General features: G+C 56.6%; 6 protein-coding genes and 1 non-coding gene across 7 annotated transcripts; 4 read left to right on the top strand and 3 right to left on the bottom strand.

Moving 5' to 3' along the window:
• The first annotated feature begins 470 nt into the window (after positions 1–470).
• On the top strand, positions 471–2,213 carry B0T15DRAFT_524752 (ubiquitin-conjugating enzyme/RWD-like protein). The gene is made up of 2 exons (XM_062868793.1): positions 471–1,043; positions 1,118–2,213. The coding sequence occupies exons 1-2, from the start codon at positions 951–953 to the stop codon at positions 1,817–1,819; spliced, it is 795 nt and encodes a 264-aa protein (XP_062724361.1). The 5' UTR covers positions 471–950; the 3' UTR covers positions 1,820–2,213.
• Positions 2,214–2,525: 312 nt separating this feature from the next.
• B0T15DRAFT_111614 (uncharacterized protein) lies at positions 2,526–5,860 on the top strand. Its single transcript, XM_062861512.1, has 5 exons — positions 2,526–2,970; positions 3,051–3,138; positions 3,200–4,699; positions 4,758–5,026; positions 5,082–5,860. The coding sequence occupies exons 1-5, from the start codon at positions 2,815–2,817 to the stop codon at positions 5,826–5,828; spliced, it is 2,760 nt and encodes a 919-aa protein (XP_062724360.1). The 5' UTR covers positions 2,526–2,814; the 3' UTR covers positions 5,829–5,860.
• Positions 5,861–6,496: 636 nt separating this feature from the next.
• B0T15DRAFT_t51 lies at positions 6,497–6,580 on the bottom strand. Its single transcript has one exon. It is a non-coding gene; the product is annotated as a tRNA-Gly (tRNA).
• Positions 6,581–7,078: 498 nt separating this feature from the next.
• Positions 7,079–8,155, top strand: B0T15DRAFT_390640 (uncharacterized protein; the record flags this gene model as incomplete). The annotated part of the gene is made up of 2 exons (XM_062864550.1): positions 7,079–7,425; positions 7,507–8,155. 2 exons carry the CDS (start codon positions 7,079–7,081, stop codon positions 8,153–8,155), a joined length of 996 nt encoding a protein of 331 aa, XP_062724359.1.
• A 77-nt stretch (positions 8,156–8,232) lies between these two features.
• B0T15DRAFT_429503 (uncharacterized protein) lies at positions 8,233–8,874 on the bottom strand (the record flags this gene model as incomplete). Its single annotated transcript, XM_062865707.1, has 1 exon — positions 8,233–8,874. One exon carries the CDS (start codon positions 8,872–8,874, stop codon positions 8,233–8,235), a length of 642 nt encoding a protein of 213 aa, XP_062724358.1.
• Positions 8,875–9,103: 229 nt separating this feature from the next.
• B0T15DRAFT_411126 (DNA polymerase family B-domain-containing protein) lies at positions 9,104–13,173 on the top strand. Its single transcript, XM_062865388.1, has 3 exons — positions 9,104–10,059; positions 10,113–11,917; positions 11,983–13,173. Exons 1-3 carry the CDS (start codon positions 9,295–9,297, stop codon positions 12,722–12,724), a joined length of 3,312 nt encoding a protein of 1,103 aa, XP_062724357.1. The 5' UTR covers positions 9,104–9,294; the 3' UTR covers positions 12,725–13,173.
• Positions 13,174–13,367: 194 nt separating this feature from the next.
• On the bottom strand, positions 13,368–18,408 carry B0T15DRAFT_111319 (uncharacterized protein). The gene is made up of 5 exons (XM_062861508.1): positions 17,364–18,408; positions 17,156–17,272; positions 16,520–17,075; positions 15,886–16,410; positions 13,368–15,790 (listed from the first exon to the last, which is right to left on the bottom strand). Exons 1-5 carry the CDS (start codon positions 18,094–18,096, stop codon positions 13,564–13,566), a joined length of 4,158 nt encoding a protein of 1,385 aa, XP_062724356.1. The 5' UTR covers positions 18,097–18,408; the 3' UTR covers positions 13,368–13,563.
• Positions 18,409–20,368: the final 1,960 nt, after the last annotated feature.

The following is a 20,368-nucleotide window of genomic DNA, read 5'->3' as shown; positions in this document are numbered from 1 at the left end:
TGTAACTACTAGTACTCGATTGCTGGTCGGCACTACAAGGGGGCAAACGGCCTGGAGCTCTCCCAAGCTTATAAGGCGAGATGGCGAAAGTGTGCTTTGTCAAGAGCGTGTCCATTAAACGAGACCGGTAAACACTGCACTGGACTTAGATTTTGCCTACCTTACCTACCGAGGCACAGAACTTTAGTGCGCGCTTTCAGCTTCACCGTCGAGACAGTTTACACAGCAATACCGTGTAGACAAAGCACTACACATGTGATGCCGAGCAGATGACCTTTCGCATCGCGTTTTGGGTGAATGCCCAGGAAAGCGGCGACTTCCCGTGCCGGATTGCAATTTGCGCTGAGGTAAGGTACGTACCTGTGGGGCCTGGAAGTCCGCCAAGGCGGGGCAGCCCTGGCTGTTCGCAAAACCGGGAGCGCCGAGCACGGCGGGGCTTGGTCAAAAATGGTGACCGCTAGCTCGCCACTAGCAGGGCCCCGCCACTTGGAGGCATGCCGCATGACAGGAGCGGATCCGTCGTGATGATCGATCTGTGACTTGTGCATGACGAGGATAATAAGGGAGCGGTATCGTGTCGGGCGCCCTCCTACACACAATAAAGCCGTGGCCCAACCTTCTTTTCCCCTACACCTGCTATTGTCCAACCCTTTAAAGCCCAGCACGTCCTTGATCTGAGACTGGTGTTTCTAAGATTCTTTGAATAGGCTCCAGACCGCTGAATAACGGGCGATACATCACCGCCTGTTTACAGTGTAGATTCACCACACCACCTCACTTCGTCTTGCCCTTAAAAGTCGGGCCCAATCTTCTGCTGCATTCATTCTTCCCTCCCTACCAGCTTGAATTACCGCATCGCTCGGGGCACACGTACAGGCCCAAGCCGTTTTCAATATTCAACAACGAACCCGCGTTCTTTGCCTTGGGTCTGTACATACTGAGTCGGCATTATGTCTCGTGCCACGGCACCAACTGGCGCGAAGACGCGCCTCATGAGCGAGATGAAGGCGCTGCGGACAGAGAGGTGGATCAATTTTGAAGACGTAAGGAGCCACGGTTCATGCTGGAACCTGTACTGTTAAGCAGGCCTCGAAGCTGACAGCTGTTCTCCCGGCAGGACGAACAAGATAACATCCTCAAGTGGCGCTTCGCGCTGATGGTTATCAACTCGGACAGCGTGTTCAACGGTGGCTACTTCAGAGCCCAGATGGACTTCACCGACGAGTATCCCTATCAACCGCCCAAGTTCCGCTTCTTGATCCCCATCAACCATCCCAATATCTACCCAGACGGCCAGCTCTGCATTTCAATCCTGCACAAGCCCGGCGAGGACGTATTGTCTGGCGAGGATGCGAGCGAGCGGTGGTCCCCGCTGCAGGGCGTTGAGAGCGTGCTCCGCTCCGTCCTCCTGCTACTCGACGATCCCGAAATCAACTCGCCGGCCAACGTGGACGCCGGCGTCATGTACCGCGACCGCCGCGATGAATACAACCAAAAGGCACGCGAAGCTGTCGAGCGGTCCAAGAAGGACATCCCCGCTGGATTCGAGATGCCGACGACTTTCGATGCGCCGCCCCCTGTCAGGACCGAGAACGACGACGACTTCTGGGCGGAGAGCGAAGGGGAGTTCGACTTTGGCGGCAGCGATACCGGCGATGATGACCATGAGGACCACGAAATGGAGGATTTTGAGGATGGAGAAGGCGAAGAGGACGAGGAGCTGGAAGGCAGCGACGACGAGGAGGTTGATGAGGATGATGATGATGATGATGATGATGATGATGATGATGATGATGGTGATGATGATGACCGTCATTGAGGGGCTCCTCGCCTGCTGATTCTCGTGGCACTGACACGCTGTGTCATTGGATGCTTCCGTCTCTTCTACATCTCTTTTTCTTAATATGTTCTCTATTTTCTCTTCTCTCCCGGGTCGTTTCCTATGGTTATCTGGGAACATGCATAGCGCGGAGGGATTACCACAGGTGGGGCGTTCTATGGTTTGATCTCCAGAAACGGGAATTTGCTTTGTATCTACCTGAAGCTCGCGCCTCGTACTCAGGGATGGGTTTTACTGGTAATACTACATCACGATGGGAGTACATACTAGTAAATCACTTATTTATGGAGGAAGCTCGCATCTCTCCCGTCTGCTTAAGTGTCCAGGAAGGAGGTTCACATTGGGGGCCAACCTTCGCGACTTTTGACAGTACATTCCGTGAATTTAAACGTTGAAAGCCCAATCCCTGATGTGTACAGAGAAGCACCAAACATTGGGGGTATTTATCACCACTGACATTTGGAACCGACAGGAAACCCTTTCACAGACGCAGCTACCAGGGTATGACCTGGCCCGGCAGCACCTTCCTGAACACCACCTAGGTATTAGTAGTCAGTGGAGATCCCACTGAGTGCATTGCATCAACCACCTGACCCCAAGCCAAGTGACCCAGTATGGAATCCTAAAATTGTATGCCCTTGTTTACATGATAACCAAGCCCGGGCAATCTTCTTCCATTGATAAGGGCACAAAGTCTCAGCTCAGACTCTTCAGTTTTAACTGCAACATCAGCTTTCCCATATCTTCAAACAGCACTTACAAGCTTACAAGCCAAGAAGTCGTGCCAAGGCCCAGAGCTCCCCTCCAAATGCGACCTTGCCCGACGGCAACCCATCTTGCGCCTCCCACAGGTGCTTAGCTCGCCGGAGTTGTTTTAGCTTCTCAAGTTCGTTGAAAGCTGTTTGAGATCTCTGAAATAAGTCAACTTCGACGTCACCAGACCACGCACCGCCCCTACTGCTGGACAAACGAGGATGGCCACCGACGGGAACCCTATCCCCGCCGAGGACATCGAGACGGTGGCGACCATCACCAGCTTCAGTGACCACGGGATCATTTCCAATGCGCTGCGAAGTCTTGGCGGCAATGTCGACTCTGTTATAAATGCATACTTTGACGAGCCTGATAAGGTCAGTTCGTTCTGCCCGGCCTTACCTTACAGCTTCCTGCTATGGCTGGTGCGACTGATGCGCGCTCGTTCCTATCGCAGTTCGCGCAGAAGTATGGCTGGGACGAGAGCGCCTTCTCCTCGGGTCTGGAAAGCGAGGCTACGCCGGCAAATGACGCCACCGTCCCTTGTTAGTTATCTCCTCCTTGCCGGCTGAACACCGTTTCCTCTGCTAACGAGGGTCTGCTTAGCATTTGCGATCCACGCGCCCGTTATTTACGGGACCGAGCCAACGACGTTCTATGGTGCACCCTCTCGGCCCCCGTCCAGAGCCACCACCAAGTCGCCCTTGAGCAATGTGCCGGGCCTTACCCACAGCGAGTGCACAATAAACACACCGAGCAATCACCAGGAGGAGGAGGACCAGCTACGAAGAGCCATCAACGAGTCGCTGAATACCCCGAGTATGTCCAGTCCCCGCATATTACCGCCCCCTGGCCCTCCTCCGCTACCACAACAGTCTGGTATAATCAGCAATGAGAACACCTCCGTCTACTTTGGTCCAGCCAACCGCCCGAGCTATGAGCCGAACGACTGGGCCATAGTGCGAGTGGGGGGCCAGCTGACCGACCCAGAACCGTCTCTTAGAGCGCGGAAGGCTGGGACACCAGTGCTGCTGCGCTGCCGCACCGAGGAAGCATGGAAGAAGCACCGTCTTGGGGCCCTTCTGATGATTCTCCACCAGATCCCTACTGTGCGCAATGCATTGCTTCGGACCGGCGAGTCCCCAAGCTACGGATACGGCAGCAAGAACGACTGGTGGCTCGGAAAGGCAATCCTGCCTCCAGGACAATCGGAACTCGATGAATATGGGGAAGCCACGCTTCCCCCCTGGACAGACGAACTCCACCGTCTGATTGCCTTTCTCGAGACATCGGAACGTTCCTATGGAACAGCGGACATTCTTTCCCGTGCTATGTATCCGGAATCGAGATGGGATACAGGCGATGTAGAAAAAGACTTTTTCCAGAAGTTCTCCGAGTTGCAATCGGCCGAAGGCCTCCAGGAGAACGTCGACACGCTCCTCTCGTTAGTCGAGATAGTGGCCTTTGACGACTTGACGCTGCAGGGCGGCGATTATTTCGGCCTTTTGGACCTCCAGCTCAGCAAAGACATGAACCCACCGCCCCAGAGTCTTTACGATATCCTGGACTGGCTGTTCTTTGTCGACCCGAGACTGGCGAGGGAAGACCCCCATAGCGCCCGGATGGCCTGGGTCACACGCGCCGCCGATGTTCTCACATTCCGCTTCCAGGCAGACGACAAGCTGCCCAGGCCAATTGAGATGCCAGAAACCTTTTATCTTGACCGGTATATGAGTACCAACGGTACTAAAATGCAGGAGTTGCAGATGGACACCGTTACCATCTTGGCGGCGCACGACGCTATTAAGGAGAGGGAAGACACGTTAATAAGGTGGACGAATCCCCAAACAAACAAGACGTATGACCGTAGGGAGTTAGCTAAAGCCGCTGTACGCCGCTGCCGAGAGAGAATAAAGACAATAAACAACCGCGCATTTTGGAGGAACCACGAGGAGGCGCCTGCCGACGGGGAAGGGGACTACTATCTGCCAGATCATGAAGGCGAGCCGAGACTGCTGCCGGAAGAGGCCAAGGTCGTTGCTCACTACGAGGCTAAGGCAAAAGAGCTGGAAGAAGACATCGCTGAGAGGGAGCGTGTCCTGAACGGTACGTAAAATCCCTTTTCCCTAAACAGCTGTTATGCTGACAGCAAGTGTCGCCTCAGAAACCACCACGCAACAGAAACAGTCATTAGACACCTTGTTCCGCAAGATGTCCTCGCTCCTTACAGAACCCTCTACCGACGAGAAATGGAATCCCACACGAAAATACATTCTTCGTGGAATTGTCAATGAGCCAAACACGGTATATCAGCGGATACGGGGTCCAGCGGGCGAACTCGAGTCCACGGCTGCTGGGAATGGTGCCGCATCCGCGGAAGAGCGCTGGTGGAAAACGTCCTTTAGGGTAGAGGATGCTACGGTGGAGCACATTGTAAGCTGGCGCCACTACTTGAGTCTGGCTCATACTGACTGACTTGGTGTGGCAGCCGATATCCTATGAAGCAGTCATGCGCGAGGCTTGCGCAACTGGATGCCAACCAATTGTAGTGTATGCAACAGGCAAGGCCATGGACCAAGAAAGGCTTCCACTCTCAGACGCACTGAGGTCGTTCGTTAAGCTCGACAATCGGCACTTCAAACAAGAGGTCTCGCAGTCGGAGCGGCTAGGTCACGCGCCGGATAAGAAGCGAAGCGCTGTCATCGGAAACGACTCACAGTCAAAGAGACTTCAAAGATCATCCAGTATGGACTCGATGGCCACAAATCACGCATCTGCGGGGGATTTTGACGAAGAGATGCACGATGCGCCCTTTGATAGCGACTCTGTCTTCGGGCAAGCCTCTGACACTGAGGCGGGCAGGGCAGCCGGCCAGGATGATAATATTCCCGACCTCGAGGAGCTCCCGCCCCCTTGGGCAGGGGAAGCGCCATTACCCTCTTACGACGATGTTGCCATGGAGACAACCGTTTCTCCGGCGCTTGATCCCGAGTCGGCGCGGCTTGCCCAGGTGTCGTTGCATGATGTTAAGAGCAGCAGCCCGCCTCGGCCACCAGAGATGCAAGAGCGCCCCAACGTCCCTTTCCTCACGCGACCGAATAACGACAGTGCTGCTAACAGCAGTAGCGTTGCCGGCAATTCTGCTGCTGAGGAGGGCCCGCTTATTGATCTTGATGACGACGACGGAGACACTGCTGTCGAGCCCAGGGTTAATGGCGTTCAGAGGCTCGCTTAGCAGCCGAGCCTAGATGGTTCGTCACAAGTGTTCTCTGTCCCTGGCGATGGGAGGCCATCTTCACCTATCCAGTGCAGAGATTGTGGTAATGACGGGGTTGCACCAGCACGGCGGCCGACGAGGGAAACCGGTTCATATCGGGTTCAGGGGGGTAAATTAAAGAGGGTAATGGAGCATGGGACAAGAGACTCATGGGATGTGGATGTGTCCCCGAGAAAACGGATGCGGAAGGTGACTTGATGAGCATTGCGTACATACATGCATTCACCGTGAAGTCGGTGACAAAAGAGGGCTGTGACGTTGTTTTCCTTCTAGAACATAGCGACTGGTTTTTGCTAAGATTAGGACTTTGGAAGTAGCATTGGGACCGGAAACACATGGAGGGATGATATCCTTGAGTGCAGTGCACTTTGCGAAAGAGATTTCTGAGTGGAAAGCTGTCAAGAAGGAGTTCTGACTTCAGTGTGCCGACAAGATGACATGACGTCTCTGGTGATTGAGCTTCTACCGGCTAGAAACGAGAGCAAGACGCGATGTTGTGGTGAATAACCGCCTAACTTATGGTATCCGTCACGGTAGCTGAAGACAAAAGGAGATGGTTACGGAGTATGGGTAACTTCCACACCAAAAACCATAAAGCCTTGGGTATCAAAACGAGAAGGCTTCACTGCGACGTTCAAGAATCGAACTCGAATCCTACGCAAGCCAATATGCATGGGAAGCGTAGATGCTAACCATTACACCAACGTCGCATCGTGTTGATTTGAGGTGGCTGTCTGTAGCGAGACAGCATCACGTCTGATTCGATTTCCTTCTCGGGGGGTTGAGTCGATGGCACGGGATGGGTGGCACCGAGGTGGGCCCCACTTGGGGATTGAGACGCAATGCGGGGCAGTTCGTTTCTACAGATATCGTGGTGGGGCCGATGGCCAAGCACGGCAGGGGAGCTTCAGACCGCATACTAACCTTCAGTTGAGCGACTTAGAGGCTTGTCATCAGCGAAGAACAACCGCCCTGGTTCTCCTTTCTTGTCTTCCAGTCCCCCCAGGATCTGAACCACTGTACAGACGACGCAAGGTGGTACTGAGCGACTGCGAAGACAAAATTACTACAGGTTATCCCTGATCCAACCTCGACCGACAGAAGCCGACAATATACCCTGGCAAAGAATAGGTTGCTACGTCAGAGCACGACAACACCCTCCGAGTCAGGTAAACCCACCCGAAAAATAAAGAACATATTCGCCAACGATGTCGTCCAAAATCGAGAAAATCATTGCGCGTCTGCAAAAGCGCATCGCCGAGGGTGCCTTCGAGGAGCAGTACGAGGCGGCGCAAGAGACACGGCTGGTGGCGGCACGCTACACCAAGCAGGCCAACTGGCCGGCGGCCATCGACATACTCTCGAATGTGTCACAGACTTTGCTGCGGGCGGGCCAGGGCGGCAGCGGTGGGGACCTGGCCGTGCTGCTGATCGACGTGTACCGACAGGCGGAGCTCAAGCCCGACGGGGGGTCGCGGGGGAAGTTGTTGACTTGCTTGAGGCTGTTTGCGCCAGAGGAGCCGACGCGGAAGAAATTCATTAAGGAGATGATGGAGTATGTGCCTATTGCGTTTGAATCATTTTACTTTCTGAGTACAGACTGTTGCTGACCGAGTTGTACACCCTAACTAAACAGGTGGTCCAAGAAGTTTGGTGACTACCCCGCCGGCGACCCGGAGCTTCACCACGTGGTTGGCTCGCTATACGCCGAGGAGCATGAGGCCGAGGAGGCGGAACGCCACCTGATCTTGGGGACCAAGGACTCCGCCGAGGTGCTCAGTCGCATGGAATATGCGTGGTACAAGGAGGACGATGCCCACACGGCGCCGCTCTACTGCGCCCGTGCCGTCTTGCCCTATCTTCTTGTCGCCAACGTGCGCGCCGCCAATGCGTCATACCGCACGTTCGTCAGCGCGCTTACCGAGGATAATAAGAGCCTTGCAGTGCAAGATGTGAGTTCCCAAGGCTCCGATATCCGCATCTTACCCAGCCTGCCGCTCCTGAACTTCCTCGGCTTGCTCCTCCTCGCGGTTCAGAAGGGTGCTCCGGACCTGTTCCGGCAGCTGCGGAGTAAATACACTACCAATATCAATGAGTTGGGCGGGTTGTGGGACACGGCGCTGGAGATGATTGCCGAGATGTACTTTGGCATTCAGCGGCCGAGGCAAAGCAATCCCTTGCTAGATATGATGGGCAGCTTGTTCGGAGGCGGCGCACCTGCTGGTGGGCAAGGTCGGGCGCCGGCTCGTCGGGTAGAGGCGCCTGCTGCCGAGGGCTTGGACTGACCGGTACCAATATGAAGATGTGGTAGGAGGATGGGAGTATTGGTGCCGATGATAATGAGTCTCGAGAGGTTGTGCGGTCACTGGTGCTGCGCTGATGGCTCTTGGCGCTCGTACAGCCAGCTATCCTCGTCTAATGCAGCGACTTTTGCTCTCAAGCTGGCTTTGACGGCTTCGAGGAGCTCTGGAGTCAAGGCAAAAATATCTGGTTTAGCCAAGCTAGTAACAGACGATATGGATCCCCCAGAGCACCTGTTACCGGGACTGCTGCTATTGCAGGAGGAGCATTCCTTACCTTCGGGATGACAAGGCACATTATGCTGGCCAATTTGATGCTGTTTAACTGCCTCGGCCAGTCTTTGCCTTTCCTTCTCGTTCTCGTGCTGCGCGTTCAGAGCCTCCATATCCACGGTCTCGTCCACGGGCGTCGGCGGGTCGTCCAGCTCGATCTCGCCGTTGTGGTCTCGCACTACGATGTCATCCTCTGACAAATGCCCCTCGTGGGACTGGAACTGCGAGCGCTGCTGATGCTCCTTTTGCGCATCGGGATCAAGATGTAGTGCATCGGATGGTGTGGGGGCGTTAGTTGGCGGTCGGCGTGCGAGTTGCTGGGTTTGGAAGAGGTTGCGGCGCACGCTCTGCGTTGTCGAGGGCATCCCGCTTCGTGCCCTGGAAACACCAGACGTGTACAATCGGGAAGAGGGCGCATGTCTGTCAGCCATGGGAAGCAAGTATGGTGGTTTATTTGATTGCAATATAAGGTAAGGCTATATGAGTGAAGTTAATGGCAATCAGCGACTCGGATGTTGTTACACTAACCAGTGTCAATGTTCGTTGTTGCGGACAGCAGCTTTGGTTGGTGGGGTAATACCTTCGCCAGGATCATGCAACGCGTTGACCCCACTCATTTAAGTTGTTCGCGTGGTGAAGTGGGGCAGTCACGTACAATGGCAGGAGCGCGTCAACGGAATTCTGGCGTGCCGCCAGTTAATGGCTTTCTGACTGTGCCCCCTACAACATCGTCTCCGACACCCTCCCACCCTATTTTGCGTGCCTCTGACGCAGCGGATTGACTCCCTAATGAACTAATCCAACGAAACCACTACTGCAGTCCTTCCGAGTTGAAGTTGTCCAATACCGCGATGCCTGCCGCGACATTACCCCAGAAGCGGGTGCTCGGCGAGACATCGAGCGCCCGCCGCAACATTGTTGCCACTCCAGTGTCCTCCAAGAAGCGTCGTCTTGATGGGCCGCCATCTTCTCCTGCAGTGCGTTTTGGCAGCTCCCAGAATGATGGCAAGGGTAAGCTGGCTGCGAGTCAGCAGAAGAGCATCTTCGAGAGCGAGGTGCTCGAGCGCATGAGCCAAGACATCTCGGACCTCAAGCAGAGCAACGCAGAGAAGGACCAAATATGGGACCGGCCACCCGTTCCCCGAGATTTCGATCCAGAAAAGACCAGTCTTTCCTTCCAGGCTATCGAGGCCGAGGAGGGCACAGTTGCGGGCGGTCAACCTGCTGTGAAGCTCTTCGGTGTCAACGATCATGGCAACTCGGTCCTGCTGCACGTGAAGGACTTCAAACATTACCTTTATGTCGCTGCTCCCGTTTCCTTCACCGCCGAGGACTGCCCGAAGTTCAAGACGTACCTCGAGACACAGCTCGCCATGCACCAGCCTGTCATACATTCCGTCACCCTGACAATGCGGGAGAACATATATGGTTTCCAAGGGAACATCCAGAACCCCTATCTCAAGATCACCGTGACAGATCCAAAGTTTATCAGCAGGGTCCGCACGACAATCGAAAGGGGCGAGGCCAATTGGAAGGGCATGTGGAAGAGCGCCGATGGCAGCATTGCGACATATGACAATATCCAGTACCTGCTTCGCTTCATGGTCGACTGCTCGGTAGGTTGGCACCCATGGGAAACGCTACGAGAAGACGCTAACAAGTGGGAAAGATCGCGGGCATGGGTTGGGTTGAGGCGCCGGCCGGCCGGTATCGCCTCGTGACCGACAAGCAATCGAATTGTCAAATCGAGGCTGAAATAAGCTACAGAGACCTGATCTCCCACAAGCCCGTTGGGGAGTGGTCAAAGATGGCGCCGCTGAGGATCCTCTCCTTCGATATCGAGTGCGCTGGCCGCAAGGGTATCTTTCCAGAGGCAAACCACGATTCTGTGATCCAGATCGCCAATATTGTCACCAAGTACGGAGACAAGAAGCCTTTTGTTCGCAATGTCTTCTGCCTCGATGACACGAGTCCCATCGTGGCCACACAAATTCTATCGTTCGATAAGGAGGAGGAAATGCTCTCATCCTGGCGGGACTTCCTTGAGAGGGTAGATCCGGACATCATGACGGGCTACAACATCGCCAACTTTGATTTTCCCTACCTTCTCGATAGGGCCAAACACCTGAGGGTCCAAGGTTTCGAGTACTGGTCCCGCACCCGTGTCAAGTCTGTATCGAAGGAGACCAATTTCTCGAGCAAACAGATGGGCAACCGCGACACCAAGGCCACCAATACAAACGGACGGCTCCAGCTTGATCTCTTGCAGCTCATTCAGCGTGATCACCAACTCCGGAGTTACACGCTGAACTCGGTCTGCTCTCATTTCCTTGGCGAGCAGAAGGAAGACGTCCACCACTCGATGATTACAGAGCTTTTTGAGGGAACACCCGAATCCAGGCGCAGACTAGCACTGTACTGTCTCAAAGATGCGTACCTTCCCCAGAGACTGATGGACAAGCTGTCATGTCTCGAAAACTACACCGAAATGGCGAGAGTCACGGGCGTCCCGTTCAATTTCCTTCTCGCGAGAGGTCAGCAGGTCAAGTTCTTGAGTCAGCTCTTCCGCAAAGCTCTGGAGCAAAAGCTGGTGATCCCCAATCTGAGATCAGAGTCATCAGAAGAGCAATACGAGGGCGCCACTGTCATCGAGCCCACGAGAGGCTACTACGATGTGCCCATTGCTACACTGGATTTCGCCTCCCTATACCCCAGTATCATCCAGGCTCACAATCTCTGCTACACGACGCTCATCAAAAAGAAGGACATTGAGAAGTGGAACCTGAAAAAGGATGAAGACTACATCGTCACTCCGAACGGCGACATGTTCGTGACCACCAAGCAGAGGAAAGGGTTACTAGCCCAGATCCTCGAGGAGTTGCTTGCCGCCAGAAAGCAGGCGAAGAAGGAGCTCGCTGCGGAGACGGACCCGTTCAAGAAGGCCGTGCTAAACGGTCGCCAGCTGGCTCTGAAAATCAGCGCCAACTCCGTTTACGGTCTGACTGGCGCGACGAACGGCAAGCTCCCCTGCTTGGAAATCGCCAGTAGCACAACCAGCTTTGGCCGTCAGATGATCGAGAGGACGAAGCAGGAGGTAGAGAAGAGATACTGCATCGCAAACGGCTACTCGCACGACGCCCAGGTCATCTACGGTGATACCGATTCCGTCATGGTCAAATTCGGCACCAAGGACCTGGCCGAGGCAATGAAGCTTGGCCAGGACGCCTCTCAGTTTGTCTCGAGCAAGTTCATCAAACCCATCAAGCTCGAATTCGAGAAGGTGTACTTCCCCTACCTTCTGATCAACAAGAAGCGTTACGCAGGGCTGTACTGGACGAAGCCCGAGAAGTACGACAAGATGGATACCAAGGGCATTGAGACGGTCCGTCGTGATAACTGTCTGCTGGTGCAGACGGTCATTGAGAAAGTGCTCAGAATGATCCTCATCGATCAAGACGTGCCTGGTGCGCAGGAGTATGTTGAGAAGCCCCATGTCGTCTGAGAACCACGGTGAGAGTTGTGCTAACGGGGTCCTATAGATACGTCAAGGACACTATCTCGGACCTTCTGCAGAACAAGATTGACATGTCCAAGCTCGTCATCACCAAGGCACTGACTAAGGACGACTACGCAGCAAAGCAGGCGCACGTCGAGCTGGCGCAGAGGATGAAGAAGCGAGACCCCGGTTCGGCCCCAGGGCTCGGCGACCGTGTGGCCTACGTCATGGTGAAGGGCGCCGCCGGGTCCAAGAACTTTGAGCGCTCCGAGGATCCCATCTACGTCTTAGAGCACAACGTGCCCGTCGACACCAAGTACTACCTGGACAACCAGCTGGCCAAACCGCTGGGCCGCATCTTCGAGCCCATCCTCGGCGAGACCAAAGCGAAGTCCCTCCTCACGGGCGACCACACAAGGGCCATCTCGGTCGCCGCGCCCACCGTGGGCGGGCTGATGAAGTTCGCCAAGAAGACGCAGACGTGCATGGGCTGCAAGAAGCCGCTGACGGGCAAGGAGGAGAGCCAGGGGGCGGTGTGTGCCGACGACGCGCCGCGCGTGGGCGAGCTCTACAAGAAGACGCTCGACAAGGTGTCGGACCTCGAGGTCCGCTTCGGCCGGCTGTGGACGCAGTGCCAGCGCTGCCAGGGCAGCATGCACTGCGAGGTCATCTGCAGCAGCAAGGACTGCCCCATCTTCTACATGCGCATGAAGGCCAAGAAGGACCTGGAGGATGCGAATCGGGAGCTGAAGCGGTTTGATTTTGACCAGGCTGCCATCTGGTGAGAAACGGGGCTTAGCACAAACACTCCGAGTGGTTATGAGGAGGACGGGGGCGCAAAGGCGTTTTATTGGAGGGGGTCATCGATGGTATCATGTGCTAAACGGGTGGGATGGCTTGGAATGTAGTGATATCTTGGTAATGCGAGTTGTGCATGTCTCTGTTTCTTTTGTTTTTCGTCTGGTTTTCGAAACAGGGGAGAGTACTGATATGTGTTATTGTCAATGAGACGAAAGGTGTGTGTATTCTGAGCTCCACAGAACTTATATCGTCCGAGGTGGTAAGGTTGGTGTTATCTGCTCCGTGCGATGTATGTACTGTACAATACAATACCTACCTACACATGCGCTATGCATACATACACGGGTTCCTCGAGCCCGATATGTATGGTCACTATAGTGCGCATATAACCAAGCATGGTTGGGGTGACAGTGCTCGGGAGATAGAAACATAAAGTCAGCTGGAGGTTGGTCATTTACAGAGGTTGGAAGTCCTCAAGTATCTATACCTTAGGTATCTCTGTTATTTCAGTCCCGTTGCTATCTGCGATTTGATACCAAAATCTGGGCCTGCCATCGTGATACAGGCGCGTGTCCCTTCCCGTGATTGCCCTCCTTGCACAACTTTTCAAAACGTGTCCTGAGACAGCCAGTATATATCCGTAGTGTAGAGAGAAGAGAAATCACCGGGACCAATAATACCCAAAAGCAAGATCCAACTTCGAACATCTCAGTTATCAAAACGAGAGTGTTCCGGGGGGGTATCCAAAAAAAGAAGAAAAGAAAAGCATAAAAGAGAAAAACGCCAACCATCCAACTCCTGTTACACATTAGGCGCCTTCCAATCAGTACAACAGCTCCCCGCTGTGGACCATGGCCTTGAAGCGATCATCCGGCTCCTCGAACCGGTAGTCGGCGCCCCTCGTGACGCGGTCCACCTCCTCCCGCACAAAGGGGTACACGTCCTTCCAGGCATTGCGGCCCATCCAGCCGTCGAGGTGGCCGTACCCGGGCACGACCTTCCGCTTGTACTCGCCGTCCTCGAACATGTTGCACAGCGTCTCGTAGGTGCGCTCGGTGGCCTCGGGCGACAGCACGGCGTTGTCGCGGCCCACCCACAGCAGGATGGGGATGCCCTTCAACCTCTCGATGTTCTTCTCGGTGGTCAGGCGCTCGTAGGCGGGCGCGTTGGTCATGACGTGGCCGTCGAAGCCCATCTTCATGAGCAGGTTGAGCAGGCGCATGTTGACGCCGCCGAAGAAGCGGTCGATCTGGCGGTGGGTGGCCTCGTTCAGGTTCGCGTGGTTCCAGCACCGGCCGAAGACGAGCGAGGTGCGGTGGCAGGCCGCGTTGTTGCACATCTCGCGCCGCGACTGCGGGTACAGGCGCAGCAGCTGGTTGACGGCGTGCTGCACGAGCGAGTCGTTGGGCGACGTGCTGCAGCTGAACCAGCTGCCGGCGAAGAGGCTGTACAGCCGGTCGAGCGGCAGGGGGCCCGCCATGACCTTGGCCATGTTGGCCGGGCCCCACACCGGGTTCATGAAGACCTGGCTGCAGGTGATGCCGAGGATGTAGTCGGCCGGGATGGTGCCGTCCAGCAGGCCCGACGCGAAGGCCACGCTGCCCATGCAGTGTGCCACCGTGTAGATCTTGTCCCTGCCGTACATGTCGCGGATTGTATCCAGGCAGGCGCGCAGGTCGAGGCGGGCGTCGTAGGTCGTCCACTCGCTGCCGGCCGTCATGAGCTGCGAGATGCGGTGGACGGTGACGAAGACGCGGTAGCCGGCGCGCGTGAAGTAGTTGACGGCGTTGTAGGGGATGGTGGGCAGGGCGTAGATCTGGTGGTCGACGGAGGCGCCGGGGATCATGAAGAGGTTGCGGATGTTCCTGTCGTCGTTGCCGGGGACGCGGGTGGGTTCCCACATGTGCATGCGCGACCAGACCCCGTCCTCGGCCTTGATGTTGAAGGACCGGGTCGGCGGGGTGTCGTTGAAGAAGCCGCTGGCGTTCTGGATGGGATATTGCAGCGAGGTCAGGGGCGACAGAAAGAGCGACAGCGACTTGCGGGTGAAGTAAGTGAGGAAGCTGGCGGCGCTGACGGCCTTGCGCAGCAGGCTGCTGCCCGTCGGCGTCATGGTGCTGAGCTGCGAGACGAAGTCGGCCGGCTGGATGTGCATGATGCCCTTGGCGAGGACGGTGCCGCGGCGCCAGGCATCCTCGTCGTCCAGATCGGCGCACATGCCCGGCACGTGCTCGCTGATGGTCACGTACAGCGTGCTGGTGGCCTTCCAGAACCGCAAGGGCGCCAGGGCCACCGACGAGTCGACCACCTTGTAGCCGTGGAAGTGCAGCTTGCGGCCGTTGACGCCCGTCATGTCGAAGTCGTACGTCAGGTTCTTGGTGCCGGGCGCCTTGTTGTTCAGGATGAAGAGATTGAACTCGCCTCGGTGCACCATGAATGGCGAGCCCGGGATGACGGGCGAGACGAACGTGCCCGTGAGCACGCCCCGGTGCTGTGCGTGGTGCACCAGCTCATCGGTGTCAAACGCCTGCATGCTCAGGAAGAAACGCGCCGTCTCGCACAGCGACTTGGCCCTGCGATGCGCGAGCTCGTATGTCTCCATGTCGTCCCCGACCGCATCCCTGTCGTAGTGGAGGAAGCCCGACATGACCTCGGTGAAGCCGAAGCCGCTCGCGCAGACGTCCCGCGCAGTGCGGATCACCTTGTGCGCCGTGTCGATGCTCGCCTGCTCCTCCATGATCTTGGCCTTCTCGCGCTTCTGCCGCGGCTCGTCGTGCTTCGGCGCGTGCTGCGGCTCGCCGCGCAGGTTGAGGAAGCCGTTCTTCTCCGTGCTGATGGTCAGCCCCTTGCGCTTGGTATACGCCTCGACAGAGCGCTCCGCCAGCGCCGCAATCGTGGCGAAGGGGTTGGCGCCCAGCGCCGTGGGGATCACCGAGCCGTCCGTGACGATGAGGCCGTCGTATGTCTCGCTTCCCCTCCCCGTGAACACCCGGCCCACGTGGTCGGTTACACCCGTCCTACCTGTGTTGTCTCGGGCCATGCATGCTCCCCTGCCAGTGTCAAAGTCTCCGGGTCAGCACAGCCTTATATAGCGCAGCACAGCAGCAGTACCGAGAGGGCCGCGAGTGAAATTGTTATTACATACCCGATGGGATGCACCGTGATTTGCTGGCCCAGCAGCTCGTAAAAAGGGCTCTGGACGAGGGTGCCCCCGACCGCTACCGTAGCCCTCTCGAGCACTTCGTTGAGCTTCTTGACGTGATGGCTGCGCGCGACGCCGAGAAACTCCAGCACAGGCTTGTCGTCCTTGAGGGTGAGGACGGCTTGGTTGCTGTCGTGGGACATGATGAGATAGACCTGCGTCCGCTCCGCAGCTCCGTTCTTGAGGTAGGGCCCGAGGAACCTGCTGCCGTATCGTGCCAGCGCCGCCTGGGTCTTCTCGACGATGGATTCATTCTTGGGCTCCCTCTTCCCCGGCATGAGATCCAGCATCGCCTGGAAGAAGTGGGAGAGTGCATGCGGAATGGCGCCTTCTTCGATGACATAGCCGTCCAGGGGGTTGTCGTGGCCTTCCCGGCAGTCGATCACGCTTGTGATGGTAGGGCCGATCGGGTTGTATGGCGACGGATTCTCCCGTCCGACGGCGTTGGCCGTCTCACGTGTGTTGTATCTGGGCTGGCGTCAGCAATACAACCTACTAATCAACTGTAGCCCAATTTGACAAAAAAAAGAAAAATAAAAAAGGAAAAAGAAATAAAGAAAGGAAAAAAAGAGCTCACCCAAACGCCAACATGTCTCCGTTCCCGCTCATATTCTGGCCGACCATGTCGCTCATCTCGAGCCCCATGGCCTTGCTCCGGAGCAGGATCTCGGTCGAGGCGATGGCCCCGGCACCGAGGAAGACGGCCTTCTTCGCCTCGACCCACATGAGGTCGCCGTGCAGATTCGCCTTGAACAGCCCCCTGTTGCGGCCATGCCAGGCAAAGTAGACACGATAGCCCTCGTCCTTCCCGATCTTCTCGATGTAGCGCACCTCGCACTCGCAGAAGATCTCGGCGCCCCAGTTCCAGGCGTCGGCAACATAGGTCACCAGCGTGCTGTTCTTGGACCCGTCGTTGACGCCCGTGGTGTCTTGCCCAGTCAGGGACGACGGCTTCATTTCGACGCCAACGCTGTTGGGCCCGTTGATGAAACGCGTTGTCTGCCGCACCTTCTTGAACTTGCCCCCCATGTTGATGGCCTCGGCCTGTTTCTGGAGCAGCTTTGCCTTGGCCAGCTCGGGCCACTCGGCCGGGTACTCCTCGGGCTGGAGCACTTCCGCCACCTTTTCGTAGTCTGTTGCCCCGGATCAGCATGCGTTGACTCAGCTAACTCACACACTCACACAGACACACTGTCACCGTTTTGACACTTACACTTGTCCAGTTCATCCACATTATCCCTGAGCTCAGGCGGCCAAGCCGGCATGGCCAAGGTCTCCTTATCCGCCTCCATAAACACATTTGCATTAATCAAACTCGTCCCGCCAAGTCCTACAATCGTTGCAACATCATTTTCGGTCAGCATCGTCATCCTCATGTTCTTCATTCCCATTTCTCACATGAGGGACAAAGCCACACTCACCATTGGCAACAACAGCACTCTGGCCGCGTCCCAACACCAGATGGAACAAGCCCGTCGGATCGCCGCCCTCGACCATCTTGCCCTTCAGCGCCCCCGGCGCCAGCACGCCCGAGCAGTGCAGCTCCTTGAACGAGTCGAGCGTGCTGCTGGGGTACTCGCCGGGCCACTTCTCCTTGCCCCTCTCCAGCAGGCAGACCGACTCGCCCGTCCGCGCCATGCGTGACGCCGCCACGCCGCCGCCGTATCCGGACCCGATGACGACCACGTCGTACGAGGTGCGGAGCAGCTCGACCGGCTTGGACAGCCGCGGGAAGGCCTGCGCCTCCTCCCTGCCGTCGCTGTAATGGCGCATCTTGGGTTGGGCACTGCCGCGGCGACGCGGGGAGGGAACCGCGGGCGCGTCATCGTCGTGGAGCTTGTACGTCGGAGGGGGCGGGCAGGGCGAGGCCGACCGTTGCGACGAGGGGAGGGAGGTGTCCCGCGTTGGGAAGGGCGACGCGTGCCGCGGCCTGGGGCTGCTGGACGGGGACGGGTTCAGGGACGCGTGGGAGCTGCTCGGGTCTGGAGACACGGGGCGGGCATTGTGGAACACCCTGTTGGTCGCGGTGGCGTCGCCGTCCAGAATACCAAGGCTGCCGCCATTAACGTTCAGCGCTGGGGTAAGTGGTGGTGAGAGAGGGCCATTGGCTTGCAACGACCCTGTCGGGTGCTGCCCGGACGGCTTCTTGTCCATCCTTGTGGGTTATGAACAACAGTCTAATAAGGTTGGCGTGTTAGGTCTGATCCGATATGCTCCCTTGGGGATTCCTATCCAGGTGATCCAGGGTCCAGGGAGAAAGAGACAGAGACAGAGACAGAGACACACTGGTCCAGACTCCGTCGGACTGTGCCAGAGGGAACAGGTAGGAGCTGAGTGAGTGTGCTCTCTCCCCCAGTATTGACAGGCCGAGTCGAGGAGCGTAAGATATACGCATGTCTGAGGAACGGAGGAGACGTGCCACGGCCAGGCTAGGGATGATATTCCATGGAATCCCAGCCCCATTGAAGTCCTTGACTCCTATCTGAAAGTCCACAGAGCAGGGCCCTATCATAGCCTGGCCTTCTACTGTACGGCCAAGCGCTTCCGAGATCATCGGTGGATACGTGAGGCTCTGAAAAACGCTACTGTACGGATACATACGGATCCGCCCATCGTCAGTCTGCACCCGCCCTACCGAGTTCCCAAGAGACATCGAGCATCAACCATGACCATCGCGGCGCACGGCGCGGTCTGCAGCCCGCCAGTGGCCGGGCTGGGCAAAAATAAGCATGCCTGGAGCCGCACATCGCCATTGGCTAGGATACCGGGCCAAGGGTGATGTTCTGGGATGGTGGAGAGAGCGTGGTATCCCAGGAGGGCACGGTTGTGGGGCACCACTGGGCACCCGTCAGCACGGGTCGGGAGTCCCGAATTTGGAACTTGAAGTTACCATAGTACGGAGTACAGCCACGATATACCCTTGGTATGGTATCACTCACAAGTGCCTTGCGGCAGCGGCGCCCGTTGCCCTACATATGCTATCATCGTGCCCTCCACAGCCGATCATATCCTTTCGAGACGGGGCCCCCAAGTGCCTCCGACGGCGCGGCTTCTGCAGACCAGAGGCTCAGAACTCAGCCATGGGAAGGAATGGTGTCGCACACAGATCGACCCCCAGGCGGTCCGAGGAAGGCAGGTCAACCGTCAAGCTCTCATGCTTCGGTTAGGACTCAGGATCAACGAGTCAAGAACTCGGCGCTGAATGCGGGGTCGTCACGTCCTCTTTCGGATCCCATTGCACCCTGCCCAGGATCTGAACGGAGCTGAACGCGCTAACTATTGGACGGGGAACGAAGAGCTGGATCCTGTCATCGGAAAAGTCCTCGGATTCGACGGCAGCCAATCCGCGTTGGAGCGCAAATCGCAGGTGTGCTCGGCAAGTCCGCAACCCTTCTTCCCCACGAACAACTGCCATTGTATCCGTAGATTTGCAATAAAGGGCAGATGCGGCTGCAGAGGTAAGGTAATATAATATGCCGAAGCCACAGACCGCGATTTAACACCTTGAGCGTTATTGTCAGCAGGTGCTGCTGCCGCAGGTCTGCAACTGAAAAGCGTTAACAACTGCGCGGCTCTGGAAGGAGTTCGGCCCGCGTTCCTTCAGCCGCTGGGGCAACTGTCATCCGCGCGGGAGACAGGGTTTGCGGGGCCAGCTGGCCAACCGGGGATTTTGACTTCAGCTACACAAAAGACAGCGTCTCCCACAGTGTTCATATTGTAGAGCTGGCACGTACATACTAGTACATAAGTCGGTTGCCCCGGGTTCAACGTACTCGCACGAAACAGGCCAACAAACGACCATTGAGTCCCGGTCCGTCGGACGAGAAACGATGCTCATGACCATTGGTAATCGAAAAAGGTACCGTGCGACATGGCAGCCTGCCCAGCGCGTGTCAGCAAGTCCGTTGTGCGTAACCCTCACCCTCACCTATGTCTTTTTAGAAGACCCGAGGCAATGAGCTGATTGGGTCTGGGTCTTTTGACCTATTTTAGCATCTGCTGGGCGACATCCGGGATGCAGGTATATATTCCCGTAGGTAGGACAAGTATGCACATATTCCGTACATACGAACATACCCCTTACATAGTGCGGTGCTGTGCTTGGAACCTGAAGGCCCTCGACGCCACCGGCGCTACTGCAAATCGGAATGCAGTGATCAGGGGAAACCTCAGGTATGAGGTGATGCAGGTATTAGATGAGGCATCGAATTATTCTAGGGTCACGAGGAAACCGGCTGAAATGATCGTTACTGGCTTACGGGAAATTCCAGGTTCCCACGCCCCGGGCAGGCGCCTTCCGGCCGCTGCAGGTGAGCTTGTCGATACCCTATGACCAGGGAATGGAAGGCACGACCCGGAGAGATGGCCATGTGCGAGCTTTGGCGCAACACGCGCAATTCGGTTAATGTACCTATCTTACCCTTTC

The sequence above is a fragment of the Chaetomium strumarium genome (genome assembly GCF_033439665.1).
Source record: "Chaetomium strumarium strain CBS 333.67 chromosome Unknown B0T15scaffold_2, whole genome shotgun sequence".
Lineage (NCBI taxonomy): Eukaryota > Fungi > Ascomycota > Sordariomycetes > Sordariales > Chaetomiaceae > Chaetomium > Chaetomium strumarium.
The sequence above is the reverse complement of the archived record's forward strand: the minus strand, read 5'-3'. Positions and strand labels throughout refer to the sequence as shown.

Coding starts and splice junctions, on each gene's coding strand:
- B0T15DRAFT_411126 (XM_062865388.1), top strand. CDS start 9,295: ATGCCTGCCGCGACATTACCCCAGAAGCGGGTGCTCGGCGAGACATCG. Junction 10,060..10,112: donor GCTTCATGGTCGACTGCTCG/GTAGGTTGGCAC, acceptor CAAGTGGGAAAG/ATCGCGGGCATGGGTTGGGT. Junction 11,918..11,982: donor GACGTGCCTGGTGCGCAGGA/GTATGTTGAGAA, acceptor GGGGTCCTATAG/ATACGTCAAGGACACTATCT.
- B0T15DRAFT_111614 (XM_062861512.1), top strand. CDS start 2,815: ATGGCCACCGACGGGAACCCTATCCCCGCCGAGGACATCGAGACGGTG. Junction 2,971..3,050: donor ACTTTGACGAGCCTGATAAG/GTCAGTTCGTTC, acceptor TTCCTATCGCAG/TTCGCGCAGAAGTATGGCTG. Junction 4,700..4,757: donor GAGGGAGCGTGTCCTGAACG/GTACGTAAAATC, acceptor GTGTCGCCTCAG/AAACCACCACGCAACAGAAA.
- B0T15DRAFT_111319 (XM_062861508.1), bottom strand. CDS start 18,096: ATGGACAAGAAGCCGTCCGGGCAGCACCCGACAGGGTCGTTGCAAGCC. Junction 17,273..17,363: donor GAGTGCTGTTGTTGCCAATG/GTGAGTGTGGCT, acceptor CAACGATTGTAG/GACTTGGCGGGACGAGTTTG. Junction 16,411..16,519: donor GGAGACATGTTGGCGTTTGG/GTGAGCTCTTTT, acceptor ACGCCAGCCCAG/ATACAACACACGTGAGACGG.
- B0T15DRAFT_524752 (XM_062868793.1), top strand. CDS start 951: ATGTCTCGTGCCACGGCACCAACTGGCGCGAAGACGCGCCTCATGAGC. Junction 1,044..1,117: donor GGTGGATCAATTTTGAAGAC/GTAAGGAGCCAC, acceptor TTCTCCCGGCAG/GACGAACAAGATAACATCCT.